Below are 15,064 nucleotides of genomic sequence, written 5' to 3' on the forward strand. Positions count from 1 at the left end.
CCTCATAAGGCCCTGAAGGGACAAAAATAGAAAAAGACTTTTTAATAGAAGTTTCCAAATACTGCTAAACACTGAGAAGGGGAGGGGATCTCCCATGTTTGTGTTTTGTGTGTGTGTGTGTGTGTTGCTCATGCCCTAGAACAACTCTGGCCAAAAATAGGTCAGAGGGCTATAAAAAATAAAAGTAAGGTTTTTTGTAGGGTTATTTCCTTCCTGGTCTAATTATTATTATTGCAAATAATTACGACCAAAACTTGTATAGTTGCAGTATTTTTATATCTGTGAAAATTGTATTTACTTGAGAAATAAAATATACACCTAAAAGGATCTAAGAATCACTTCAGCAATGGGAAAAATAATCATGTACATCTGAACTGAGTTCCAATTTTGGCATAACACTGCATTTGTGGGGTAATCTTTGATAAGATTTAATTTTTCTGCAATTGTTTCCTCATCTTGAAAATGTTACTAATCCCTTCCTTTTCTACTTCCAAGGATTGTTGTGAGTGTCAAATATCCAAGGGGACTGTGTAGTAAAAATAGGCTGTGTAGTACAGTGGCTAAGGACTTTGCCTGATGTGAGAGAAGGGTTTACATATTTCATATTGATGATGTTGTATAAAGACTTATAGTCCTGAATTTCAAGTATCGGCATAAATCTTGATTATTTAATCTTTAAGAAGTCCTAGTTATGTCCATTTAAATGGCATGGAAATAATGATCAATCCAATAGCTGTATATACCTCTGACATGTCTTATTGTGATTTCTAAATCCTATTTTACATTGAAAGGGACTCGATCTATTAAGACTACAGGGATCATAAAAAAGAGCTCAGGAGCCAACTCAAAGAAGGTCTCACCAGCTAAAAATGGGGTAATCAATAAAGATAACAACTGCACTGATTTGACACATATCAAATCTGTTTAAATCCATCAGTGCATATTGATACTAAAAAAGACAAACTCACCGGTCACCTTTTACAAGATGGGAGGGAATCAATTCATGCAAAAGTGACATATACACTCTCAAACACAAACCTAACCTGAATCAGATTTAGGCATGAGCTCTAACTGCTAATTTATAGAAATATAATGAACAGGGAAACATGTTTAAATGACACAGCTGGGAGTCAATGTGATCAGCAAAATCCAGACTGTAGGAAATTTTACAGGACCAACAACCTGATTTATTCAGCAGCAAAACTGAATATACAAGAAAAACAAAAAAAGAAAGCTGCGCAGGGAACCCCTAGAGTAAAAGAGAAACTTATCTGGGTCTTTAGACTTACTTGGATTCTTATTCAAACAAACTGGAAAACACTGAACACTGACTTCAAAGCTGACATCAAGAAATTAATGCTAATATTTTAGGAGTGACAATGGTATCATTGCAAGTTTTAAAAATCGTATCCTTGAGAGTTAGATTAATTAAAGTACCTACAGGTGAAATGCTGCAACACTGAAGTTTACTTCAAAATAATTTGCAGAGTGACGAGGGTGAGGCTATAGATAAAACAAAATTGGCTATGGTGGTTGTTGAAATTGGGTGATGGGCACATTAAAAATTCATCATACTATTCTCCCTACATTTGAATGCACTTGAAAATTTCCATAATAAAATGTTAAAGTAAGTGGTGCCTGGGTGGCTCAGTGGGTTAAGCCTCTGCCTTCAGGTCAAGATCTCAGCATCCTGGGATTAAGCCCCACATCAAGCCTCGCATAGGCATTGGGCTCTCTGCTCAGCAGGGAATCTGCTTCCCCCCCCCCTCTGCCTGCCTCTGCCTACTTGTGATCTCTGTCTGCCAAAAAAATAAATAAAATCTTAAAAAAAAAAAAAGAAAAAATGTTAAAGTAAAATAATTCTGCCTGAGTTTAAATCCAAGCTCAGCTCACTGCTAGGAGGGTTATTTAACTGTTCTTGCCTCATTTGTCAAATGGGGATATTCAAAGTGCCTACCTCGCAGGGTTATTTATGGAGAGGAGAAAAATAATAGGTCTAAAACACTTAAGAGACCTGCCCATGGCACACAGTGTATGATCAATCAACTTATCTATTGATATTACTTATTATCATTATATATCGTGATGTAGATTTTATATTGAAGGGATTCTAGAAAATATGATCTCTGCTCAACATTTAATCAGTGGTTAATAGGTAGAAAGACTATCATTCTTGAGGGAAACTTGCAACAGCCTACCAGGGGCAGGTCTTATAACAAAATCCCCCAGGAAAGGGGATTTTTCCTCTGGTTCTCAGGGCAGGCAGGGTTGAGAGGATAGCTACCTTTTGCTTCTTTCTAGGTGTGTCATCATTGAAATGGGAGGGTGATAAAGGACTCCCTATCTTCCCTCAAGTCTTTCAGCAAAGTGCTCTGCTGCCTAAATATGTTCAAGTCAGTGCACACATTCACTGTAGAAGATCCGAGCTCCAGTGGTTCTTCCTAACTGAGAAAATGGCTTAAAATCACTAACCTTTGTGGAAGGCAAGCTAGTTAAAAGGGAGAGTCAATTAAAAATCTTTAATTTGGGCAATAAACAGATAAGCACAATTATTACATCAGTCGATGATGCCCTAAGCCAGAGTTCTCAATTTTCTGCAGTGCACGGCTGTCACATGGGGGATCTTGTTAAACTGCAGATTCCGATTGAGTTTATGGCAGGGCCTGAAATTCTGCATTTTTAACAAGCTCCCAGTTGACAACAAAGAGGCTCACCCACATATCATACTCGCCATGGTAAGCACTTGGCTGGCCACTAGGAAATGATCTGACACACGTTTTAGTAGGACTTAGGATTCAGTGATTTGGATAATAGACAGCCAGGAATATGTTTCATCTGAAATATTAATTGGAAGAATTCATTTCTGATTCTTTGGCTTTGGTATTTTCTATTTACCAAAATAAAGGCACACACTCCTTTTCAGGTATTAAATGCCTCCTACCCATTTTGGAAATCCTTTTTAGAAGAGATTTTGGGTATCAGAATGTCATCAAAGAGAGAATGGTACAATTTAATTCTCTAATAAAGTCTTCTGACCTGCTCAGCAGACTTTAGCATAAGCCAAATTTTGGATTCCTTCCCTCTCCTCAGCAATGGGATGTGGGAATAAATATTTTAAGAACAGGTCAATAATTTTGTGAATTTAAAGATCACCCAGCATGATAAAATTCTAAATTGAAAAAAAAAGTTGGACTTGTCCAAGTTGAATACTAAGAAAAGGATTTTGAAAGCGACTCTTTGGCAACCTTGAGAATGATGTGACTTGTCACAGGAGAAAGATACTTTTGAGAAGCTCTTTTATGTTTATGATTTCATTTGAACCTATATAGGAAAGGAAGGATGAATTGCCTAGGTCCTTCTCTGGTTACTGTTCAGCTACTGTGATCATGCATGCTCCACAATCCAGGTTAGTTTTCCTCCCAAATTTTCATGGGAATGCTAAAATTATTGTGCCAAATAATAGTTCTGAAAACTCAGGGTTAAAGAAAGTTTAAAAGATCTGTTGACTGCAGATCTTCTCAGAGACTTTGCTATGTTGATGTACATTGGACCCTCTAAGAGGGGTTCACAGGACAGTTTTTCTAATCAGATTTGACAATGAACCTTGTTTTCTAAGAACTATCTCTTGAAATAAGCATTTGGCACACTCTGTCTTGAGAAATGCTGATCTAGGGGAGCTGGGACAAAGTTTGCTTATTGACTCTAAATTAACAAAATATAATAATCTCTCATCATCTTCAAGATGGTAAAAATGGGTATGGGTGTACAGATGGAGTGGGAAGTTTCTATAAATCTCTGTTAGTAGAAACCCTTTTGGCAAGGTGAAGGTCTTATAGTTATTAAGGGTTAGAGGGAAAACTAAAAAATGCTTTTTTTTTAAATTTATTTTTTACTACTTATTTTTTAAGATACCAAATTTCGCAACAAACCATATCTGTAGGTGCTCAAAATCTTCTCTGAGACAATAGTGAAATATTCTACTTCTATTCCTCAGTTTTCATCTGTAAAATGAGGATAGTAATATCTACTTCATAGGGTGGTTGCAGGGACTAAAAGAGACAATGTATGGAAAAGCACAGGCACATCTAAGAAGCATGGAGATGGTAGTTTTGTTCTTATTATTAAAAGTGGTTTTTTGTGAGTGCTTGAGGTGACACCTTCCCTTTTGTCATACAGGTCTGCAAAAAAGCTGGTATGTGGTAGGCTCATGGCAAGATCATATGGGAGAGCATTTAAAAAATATACATGCCCGACCCCTACTCAGTCCTAGAGAGCCATAATGTAGTGATAATGGGGAAGAATGCATATATATTTTTAAAAGTTTCTCCCTGTGGTGATGATGGTACATCTTGAACACCTGTAAGATATTTGGACCAAATCCCTAAATTGTGATCCTACATCTCCTGCAATAGTCCTAGAGTATGTTCTGTGGAACAAAAGTTCTTTGTGGTGAAATGGTTAGAGATGCTACATACTAGTCCCCGTCCTCTCTCCTCCTTGAGCTTTCTTAAATTACCTGAGATGTCAGGCAGTAGTTTGTGAAATACTTGAAAATTTGTAACCTATTGTCTTCTACTTTATGATTTTGCAACATATACTTTTCCTGCAACTCTCATCAATGTCTGTCCAACACATTTGAGAAATGTTATAGTAAAGAGTTAGAATAGAATTCTACTTATGTTCAGAGATCTTTTCACACTGATATAAGGGAGAAGCAAGGTAGCAAAGAGCAGCCCAAATTCCTCCTTCTTAGAGAGCTGGCTGAGGCTACTTTTTAATTTTTAAATTTTATTTATTTATTTAAAAGATTCTATTTATTTGTTTGAGAGAGACAGAGAGAGACCAATGGAAAGACTGAAGCTGCAAAATAGCAAGAAAAAGCAGATGGCAGCAAAGTGGTCACGGTGGTTTCCATGCCCAGGGTAGTAAATACAGCTGAGGTAGCAGTAACAGACCATTTATTATGGGCCTACTATGCACCAAACCTTACATTTTGTTCCTTACTTTCTTTATCTCCTCTGAATCTCAGAGCAGAACTAGGGAAGAACTATGCAGAGGTCAGAGAACAGGTTTCTGAGGACTGAATCAATCACACCAAAGAGATTTTTCAAGAACTGCTCATCGGGTGCTTGGAGAGAGGCAAAGTGAGGTATGACAAGTTGTCACAGTTGTCAAGTTGTCATTGAAACTTCTTTCAAGAAGTTTCTATCTGGATAACTGAACTCTAGTTCAAGAGAATCTCTGAGGAATGAAGCACTTGCCTTCTTTCCCCTAAATCCCTGACTCATCTAATTTCTCTCCCACCGAAGGCTGACAGAGTGAAGAAACTGATAGAATTTTATTCTTTTCCACAGGCAGAAGAAGGTTCTAGATTAAAAACCAACCCTTCCAAGAGGAATTTTAATTGAAAATTGGAATATCACATCTAGTTTCAATTTATCAACACATATTGCCTCTGAACACCACTGACATTTACTGCTAGCTATTTACGGGTTTCTTACTATGTGTCTACCTTTATGCTAAATAATTTCTATACATGTCCTTTAGTCTTCAGAATCATCCTAATGGAGAAGGACTATTTTTGTACCCATTTCCCCAATGAAGGAATAAAGATGTGAGAGAGTAGTAACTTGCTTGAGGTGAGAATACTAATAAATGGTTGGGTTGGACTTTGAGTTCAGTTCTGTCAGCCTCCAGAGCCTGGGGTCTTAACCACCAAACAGTTGTAACTTCCTTATGATGTCTATGGTACCATACATATAAGTATATGGGCGTTAACTAAAAGTGGTGATGATCATTCCCTGTTTCTCAAGGAGATAAGGTAAGATGTACACAAGTGGAAAAATAGTTAGCAATTCCTTCCTGTAGCTTATACTGGAGTCAAAGTAGTTCTGGAGAAGATTCAAAGAGGAAATGGTTGAGGGAGTGGAGCTGGGGAGGATGGGCAAGGACTGCATAAGCATGGAAAAGTGAGTTAGTCCTAAGGGTAACTGAAGAGATATTAGACTCTTCAGAGCTCAGAACACAGTTTCATTAATAAAGTGCAACCCCACTTAGGAATTCTGAGGCTTTCAGGAAGTTAGTCAACTTTCCTAAGACTATTTCCCCATCTGTGATAAAGGGATAATAGCCACCAAGAGGCTTGCTGGGAAGATTAATATAGCTAAGGGCTTGGGAAAAGGAGGCATCCCCTACTCTTTCCTCTAGCTATCAGACTAAGTTCAATTTCCCAGTAGAGTTGGCTTGCTTCTTCCCTTTGACCTCATCTATGAAGATGTTAGAAAGAGCCTTACCTGTTGTGAGAAGCCCTTTACAACACGTCTTTGTTTGAGGTTTGTTTCTCCATCCAGGTTGGCAGTTTCCAGGTGGCAGATCCCACTGGGGTCTGAGGAAAAGAGGAGGAGTATGTCTGCTGGGATGATCTCGTTGCATTTCATTTGGATGAAGTCTCCCACACGCACATCCTTCCAGCATTTCTGCACGTAGCTCCGCTCTTTTCTTGGGTAGAAGAACAATAGTGAGTTTTAAGGTTCTCTAGAGAATTAATAAGTGAATAGAGGAAGTCCTGGCCTGTGCCTAAATATCCCTCAAGGAGCCTGTCACAAGATTGTTTGGTGTTCTACCTTGCCCCAAATAACCACCATCATAACTCTCTAGAAAAGCTAAGTATGGTCTAAAGAATCCCACTAATAGAAGATCTGTCCTCATGAGCCTTTAGAGTTTTGATTGACTGTTGGCTGTAGACTAGGTACTATGCTCAGCCTTGCTTCCTAGCAGAAGAAAAAAAATTAAAGGAGAAGGTGATTATATAGTCATATTACTTTAGTACTCTTGATATACATCATTTTCCAGAATAGCCAGTTATCACTGTAGCAAGCAGGGTTGCAAGGAAAGGTTTGTTCAGGAAAGAGTGTTTCTGATTAGGAAAGTGGCCGTAGGAAAGTGAGGATATAAACCATTGTGTAGAAAGATCTGGGATGATGCTGAAATGGAAAACTCTGAACAATCAGGGAATTAGAAAGATAGCACCAGAAGTTTGATGGGATGGGACCCACGGTAATCATAGAACCAGCGGGTTAAAGAAATCCCAGGAAATTATGAACTTTCTCTTCCCACCCCATTTATCAAGCTCAGATATAAGATGGCAGCAATAATCACAAATGTAGCAGCATATCTACTGTGCCAAGTACTAGTGATAGTTAATACTTTCTTTATTTGTATAATAGCTTATTGAAATGAATATTAGACCCAGTTCACAAATGAGGAAGTCGAAGGTCAAAGAAAAATTTCCCAAGGTCTTATTAAAATATCTGAAACCTAAGCCCAGATACAAGTTGGCATCCAACCCCACAGTTTTCAATGCTTGGAGATCCTACCTTCTCAAAAGTATTCCCCTCTTTCCTCAGGTCTCTGGTGGTATGGCAGCCTCCGTTTTTGCACCATCAGCAAAAGGACTCCCTACTACCCAAGTCAAGACATTCCATTTCAAGAAGCTCTCGTCTTAGAAAGTCCTCCTTCTACTTAGCCAAATACTGAACTAGTTCTGCTCTCCTGGGTAATCTATTCCATCTTCTACCATTTTGTAAATATTTTAAGGCATTTATCAGGTATTTCTGGAAGCCTTTTGGACTTGCCAAGTCAAATTTAACTCTCCAAGTGCCCTTCATTACTCCTGTATGGCAGTTTCAAGACCTGTCCTGAAAGTGTGGGCTGTTTTGTCTAGGGCTGTATTTGGAAATGTTCCTCTTTAAATATGGGATTTGGAAACAAACCAATATTGTACACATGGTCATTTCAACTGAGCCGAGCTGGTTTTCAGCTGGGTACCTCTGAGCCCAGTCAGGCCCAGGGAAGCAGGCTTTTCTGGCTGTTTTTCTCCACTGGTGCTAGTCCCTCTGGCATGTTAATGTTTCTGTTGGAATCTGGGTGCCCTGGTCATGACAAGACTACAGAGAAAGAGATGTGACTGGAATTTTGCTTTTCCTTTTTAACTTCATAAAAGTCCCTAAAGTGGGTAAGGGTTTGAGGTCTTCCTTTCTTCTTTGGTGCCCTCTGGAGAACTCCAAATAAGCCCTCCTAAGACACCATTGTTCTTGTCATAAAAGATCTATGCAAAGGACTCTCCTAATCCCTTGAAATGAGTGTGGTTTCATCTGGAAGGCCAATCAAGGAAAGGTCTGATCTGAATCTATAAGATAATCAGGGACATTAGTACTGGGGAGCATTTTTTTTAAAGATTTTATTTATTTATTTGAAAGAGAGAGAGAGAGAGAGGAGAAAAGTCAGCAGGAGAAGCAGACTCCCTGCCCAGCAGGGAGCCTTATGTGGGACTCGATCCTGGGACTCCAGGATCATGACCTGAGCTGAAGGCGGTCACTTAACCAACTGAGCCACCCAGGCACCCCTGGGGAGCATCTTGCCATGCTAAAGACCCACAGAATTCTGTGGACATTCCCATGGCTCCAGAAAGCACAGTAAAGCAGCCACTGGTATAATCAGTCCATGGGCAATATCATCCAAATGACTAATGCCACCACTTCTGAGGATTTGGGGGGCAATGCACCTGTGGCATTTTAGTAATATTTATTACTAAATAAATTTAGTAAAATTTAGTAATAGTGCTTCTTTCCATGGAAAGACATTTAACAGGTTTCTAAACACCTTTTTGATTCCATCAACTTATTTTACCACTTATTTTTCATGTAAAGAATAGGGACAGTACCCCTCATGTTTTTTCTCAGTGGCATTTCGGAAATATACCTGTTTGTTTCTTGATGTATTTGGGGTGGCTACTCCTCCGCCAGAAATGTGAATATTACTGTCAGATAATTCATGGTCTCTCTGCTGATTCCGGGAAGGATTTGTTTTTTTCTTGAGAGTATAAATGTTTGAGTATAAGGCTACCTAAAGGAACTGGAATGGCCCATACTCTCCGTGGGAGAAGGAACCTCACAGGGTCAAAGAAAGACTAGCTTTCTCTACTGTTTTTGTTGTTGTTCTTCTTTTTGAGAGGGCGCTTAAAACAAAACAAAAAATTCCTAAATGTTATAGCAAAATTCATCCAAGGAATAAAGGATTATCACTCAACCTGTCCACATTCTTCCCCACCTCCCAGCTCTGACTTCTATGTCCTATCAGGTAATGCCTTTGGGGATGGTGGGTATCAGTTGATCCCTATAATCTCAGCATTCTGCCTGGTATTTGAAATTGAGTTTAGTGAAAATGCCTTAGACTCTGAGCCATATCCTCATTGCCAAAACTTCCAGAGCACACTGGTTCAGAAGATTTGCAAGTGCTAGTTGGAATTGCTGCATACATAGGCATATCAGAGGCAAGGCCAGCATACCCTCATCTATGAACACTGAATCTCATTACCCCCCCTTTTTTTAATAAAAAGATTTTATTTATTTATTTGACAGAGAGAGAGAGAGAGCACAAGCAGGGGGAGCAACAAAGAAAGAGGGAGAAGCAGGCTCTCCACTGAACAGGGAACCTGATGCAGAACTCTGTCCCAGGACCTTGGGATCATGACCTGAGCCAAAGGCAGATGCTTAACCAGCTGAGCCACACAGCCACCCCTCATTCTTTCACCTTCTAATAACAGACTCCACTGCTTATTATGGGCTCTGGGCTCTTAAGGTTATGGAAGATGGAGAGTTATGGAGATAAGCTTATGGTATATACATTTTTACAAGCAGTCACTTCTGTGAGCTGGGATTGAATGTTGTCAATTCCCACTGGGATGATGGGTATAATGAGGTCAGGGAGCCACCCAAGATGCAGAAAGTCAGACCAGTCTCTGATTTCTATTATTCCTCAGATCCCAGGGAAGTCACTGCCTTACTAGTAACTATCACTTCTGTCTTTCCTTTAGGTTAATCCTTTCTTAGGATGACATGTGGAAGTAAAGAAACATTCTTAGTCCCTGTTGTAGGCCTATCCTCTCTTATGAAAGAGACTGCCCATCTTTGTGAGTGTACACCTGAAACAGAGGCACATATGCCTTGAAGCACACAATCTATTACGTGTGTCTGGGATAATGAAGCTATAGAATCAACATGATTTTGGGATGTTAGCTTTAAAAAACCTGGTGTGTGTGTGTGTGTGTGTGTGTGTGTGTGTGTGTGTGTAGGGATATGGTTTAGCAATTTAGCTGGTACATAATTTGATGAATTATATTTATATTAACTCAAATATAGTTAGTTCTAGAATCAGAGTCAAATTTTAAAGGAATTTTTGGAGATAAAAAAATCAGGTATTTTGGAGATAAAAATAACAGGGTAAAAAATGAGACATGTCATTCTTTCACTTGGCCATTTTGTGCTGGTCTCTTGGTCCTCTGGGTCCATTTTGTCTCCCCAATAGTCAGCAGTGTGAGTATGTTTGTGGGAAAGGCAAGGATGCATAGCCAAACGGGGTCCAGCCAGAGGAAGTGATGAGTGGCTGAGCCCAGCTGATGCGGAAAAGCAGCATGCTCCTGCATTGAGTGACACCCAGATGTGGCCAGCAGCTGGCTGGGCGCCACCTGAGGAAGTCATTCGGAACAGCTGCCTCAGGTGGATGACTCCATGCGCTCTTGATCACCTCCTTGCTCAGTGAGTCACACCTGGGAACCTACTGCTATTTTAGTTTCATGGGGTGTTCACTGCTGTTTAAAAATAAGACAAATCAACATGGCTTGGGATGAAGACTCCATCTGGCAGATTCTGCTTCGAGGAGAAATTAAGTGGAGCCGTGCTAAATGACTTTCCAAGAGGAGATGGGGCTTATTAAGAGGGAAATAAACAGCAAGAGAGGTTTGTAACCAACTGGATGTCACGGGGAGGCAGGTGAAAGGAGGGAGATGGGGAAGGAGAGGATGCTTAAGGCTCCATTCATCAAGTGTGTGGGTTTTACAAAAAGAGTTTTAAGGAACTAGAGGAGAGAGGATTTCTCAGGAGGTTTGGTTGTCTGTGGGACTATCTATTCAAAACAGGATGATGAGCTGACCTCAGCTGTCCTTCCAGAAGCTTGAATGGCAGACGTAGAAGAGTCCACATTCCTACCCCAGGGTGAAAGAGGAATGCCAGGGAGAATGAGTATAGTGTAGGGGTTAAGAGTGGGTTTGAAGTTCAACGTCGCAGCTTATTACCCATGTGACCCTGGGCAAGTTATTTAACCTCGCGGAGCCTTTGTTTTTTCAGTTGACAGTAATACGTGCACTTGCCTCAGAGGCTTGTTGAAAGGTTTGGTGACATGACCCATGACAGGGACTGAGCTCAGGGCTTTGCACTTGGTAAGTACTCAATAAATACAAGCTCGTTTGATGATGATGATGATGATGCCGATGATGAGGACAAGGATAATGACAATGGTTCTTAATATCATGGTGAGTGCTAACTCCCTGCTCTGCCAGGTCCAGCGCTCTCTCCTTCACACAGCTGGGACACCCCTTTTATGCCCATGATTGCATTTTATGGCAGGCCCAGCGACACAATATGCAAACACAGGAAACTCTAAAGACTGAATCCTTTTCCCAAGTTCAGAAAAGAGGGACTCAATCTAGCTGATTGAAGACTTAGGGCTCCGGCTACGGGCACAAACTCCCAGGAAAGAATACCCTTAAAATCAGTGCTGTCCAACAAGTTCCTTTGCAGATGATGACACACCGATTCTAAAGTTGATATAAAGGGGCAAAAGATCCAGAATAGCCAGCACAATATTAGAGGAGAGCAAAATTGGAGGACTATCGCTATTGACTACAGGACTTCAGGCTGCAGTATTCAAGGTGGTGTGGTGTTGGTGAAAGAACAGATAAACAGATCAATGGTACAGAAGAGATAACTCAGAAACACACACACACACACACACACACACATTCAACTGATCTTTGACAAAGGACCAAAGGCAATACAATGGAGGAAAGATAGTTTTTTCAACAAATGGTGCTAGAACTGGATGTCCACAGACAAACAAATGAATTTAGACACAGACCTTATACCTTTCCCCCAAATTAATTCAAAATTTATCATAGACCTAAATGCAAAACACAGAACTCTAAGACTTTCAGAAGTTAACATAGGAGAAAATCCAGATGACCTTGTGTATGGTGATGAAAATCTTAATCAACAACAACAACAAAATCAGGAGAGAAGGGATTTGATGGATTTCCAATTCTACTCCTATTATTCAGGTAAGGAAACTGAGGCTAGGAGTGACCTGGCCAAGGTACACTGTAACAAAATTTGCTCTAGAACCTATACCCTTTCCATGGTGCCAAGGAAGAGAACCCAGGGCCCTGTGGCTGCTTCAGGAATACTTGTAATGTCCCATTGTTTTGCCAGTGGTGTGTTGAGGTAGAGGCAGTACCAGAGAATGGTTAAAAGCTTTGGAGTCAGGTGAGCCTGATTTGAAACCTGGAACTATCTCTTACATGTGGTGCTGCCCTGAATCTACTGCTTTATTGTCTGACCCTCAATTTATTCATCTATCAAATAGGACAACAGAAATATATTCTATAGGTTTAGTGAGAGCTAACTAAAATAATATATGAGAAGTGTTTAATGACTGCACAGCAAATGGCATTTCCTACTGCTATTATTATCATTGTAGTTATTATTAGCTTGGAGCAAACAGGTTCACTGCTGTGGAGACGGTAGACTAGAGAGGGTGAAATTGTCTATTTTTATGATCTCATATGAATGAGGTGTTTTCTTCTTCTTCTTCTTCTTCTTTTTTCCCCTGGGGGAGGAAAGTGGCAAGAAGGTATAGAAGATTTGAAAAGGGACAAAGAGATAAAGGGTTGTGTGGCCTCTGTCGCTGACCTGGCTCCAGGAAATAGAACAGAAGCTAAAGCATTTACATTAAAGACAGCCTGAGCCTGGGTTGTGAGTGTGCCCTGCCTGGCTCTTCCTTCCCCTCTGCATCCACCTGTCAGCTACAGTCCACAAGTGAGAGGGCTTCAAGCTTACAGGACTAAGAAAAGTACCAGAAAGGGATAGTAGGGGGCCAGAGGAGTGGCAGGGTACCTTGATTTCTGGCTTGACTGGAAATATCGAGGGACACAGTGACAGTCCCTGTATCTGAGGATGCTTAGGCATGTCTGGGGGTGGCTTAAAATTAGGGTGGGAGAACATGTCCCAAATCAGCAGTTTGGGGTTAAGTGTCACTGGAGTATATGTATTAATGTGACCTCACCCAGAGGTCAATGAGCCCAACACAACCAGTTATGTTTGTTATTAAAGTCCTTCTTTATACTGAGAGTCCCATCTTTGTATCAAAGCTCCAAGGGATAGTCCACTCTTTGACCTCTTTGTGCACACACCTGTCACACACAGAAAGCAGAAATGAGCACAGAATGGCACAAAGCAGTGATGGCCATTGAAACACCATGCTCAGGGGACAAGAGACTCGCAGGTGCAATCCATCAAGGTCACATTCCCAGATTATGGAGAAGCAGCCTGGGAGTACTGAAGGCATGAGATGTCACCCCAAAAGACTTTCCTCGAGCCTCTGCAGTTGTAAATGAGACCTTTCACTTTCAACTCTGGGCACTGAATATCAGTTGTGCACCTCTCTTTGCCCCATTTCCTGACATACTGTGGTCCCATTTCCTAACTGTTTCATGTCTCTTTTACTTTTAACAATGTAATAAGCTTGTGGAGAGGTGGGATGACTCCTGAGCCTTATATTTCTGTTCCTACATAGGATCTGGTGGGGGATGCCTAGCATATGGGGAAGTGTTTGGTAAGTATTTAGTAACTTATTCTGTGCAGATTTGTTTTGAATATGAGGCAGCAGAAGAGAAGCTTTTCCTAAACTTTCAGTCATTTTAATATCCAGTCTCTCTCTTTTTGTTATGGACTTGCCGGGGGTGGGGGGAGACTTCTGGTAATGTACAACACAACACAACAGAACACAATACAACACAATATGCTTATCTATCTTCTGCCCAGCACTTAAGCTCCATTACTATTTAGCTACATTATATTACCTAATAATGAAACAACCTTTATTATTACCATTATCTCCTTTTCATAAATGAGAAAGCAGGCCCAGAAAGGTTTTCTAACTTGCATAAGGTGACACAGGTGTGTCTATTTGGACATATAAGTGACAGACATGGAAACTTCATGGCTTGATGTGGTCTCTTGGTTCTGTTTGGAGTGAGCTACAATGCAGATGAAACCTCAGAAACTGGTGACCTAAACAACTAGAGCCAGGTTGAAAATAGGAGCCTCACCTTTTGGAATTGTGAGCTCCTTAACAGAGGCTATAAATCCCTACCTGCCAAAATATAAATCATGCCCATTGACATGAGGTCAGAGCTTCAGGGACACCTGGATTCTTGTTTTATGATTCTTCCATCCATTGAGTTTTGGAGAAGACCTAATGCATTCGATGCTGAAATGACAAGTTGAATTGGTCCAAATAGTTTATGGCCTTCTGTGAGCTCAGGGGAGGCAGCGGGAATAGGGTGGGTGCTTGTAAAATTGATGCTTCAGAGTGGAGCCTAGTTTGCTGATGCTAAATGCAGAGCAAAGATGTGTGGGATGCAGTGGGCTGCTGATCCATAAACTCCAGCCAGTGGTGCTTTTCATGGTCATGCTTCAGATGACACTAGACGTTTGTCTGTTGTTTGCATTTTTCAGATTCTTCCCTCAGGCCCATTTTGTTATGTTCAAGAGCTTGGAGTTCAAGTTCTTTAGCTACAGAGTTTGTCTTCTCTCATGTGGTTTCAAATGCCAGCCAATGGCATTTCTTCCTTAATCATCTTGGGTCAAACTCATGGTAACTCCTGGCTATCATGATTATAGCTAACATTTTCTGAAGGCTACTGAGCGTCAGGCACTATGCTAAGCATTTTACATACATTCTCTCATTCAGCACCCACAGCAACCCAGGGACATAGTTTTAGAGAAAAGTGTTTTTATGTATCTCGATGTTAGAATAACCCTGGCAAAGCCTGAATTCTGTCTTATCAACCATCTCCTCTCCTTTGGGCTTTCCAAAGAGCCATTATTTAGAGGAAATAATAGCGAAAGCCATTATTTAGAGGAAATAATATTGAAATGAGACCCAAATC

The 15,064-nt window shown here is 40.5% G+C and overlaps 1 protein-coding gene across 4 annotated transcripts in view; it reads right to left on the minus strand.

Moving 5' to 3' along the window:
* Positions 1-15,064, minus strand: part of ATP10B (ATPase phospholipid transporting 10B (putative)) — a 100,561-nt gene that overhangs the window by 75,910 nt on the left and 9,587 nt on the right. For all 4 annotated transcript variants that reach the window (XM_047730957.1, XM_047730954.1, XM_047730955.1 and 1 more), the window contains one exon: positions 6,294-6,498. In XM_047730957.1, coding sequence (XP_047586913.1) covers positions 6,294-6,498 — 205 coding nt within the window. The remainder of the gene's footprint in view (positions 1-6,293; positions 6,499-15,064) is intronic.

The sequence above is a fragment of the Lutra lutra genome, chromosome 5 (genome assembly GCF_902655055.1).
Source record: "Lutra lutra chromosome 5, mLutLut1.2, whole genome shotgun sequence".
Lineage (NCBI taxonomy): Eukaryota > Metazoa > Chordata > Mammalia > Carnivora > Mustelidae > Lutra > Lutra lutra.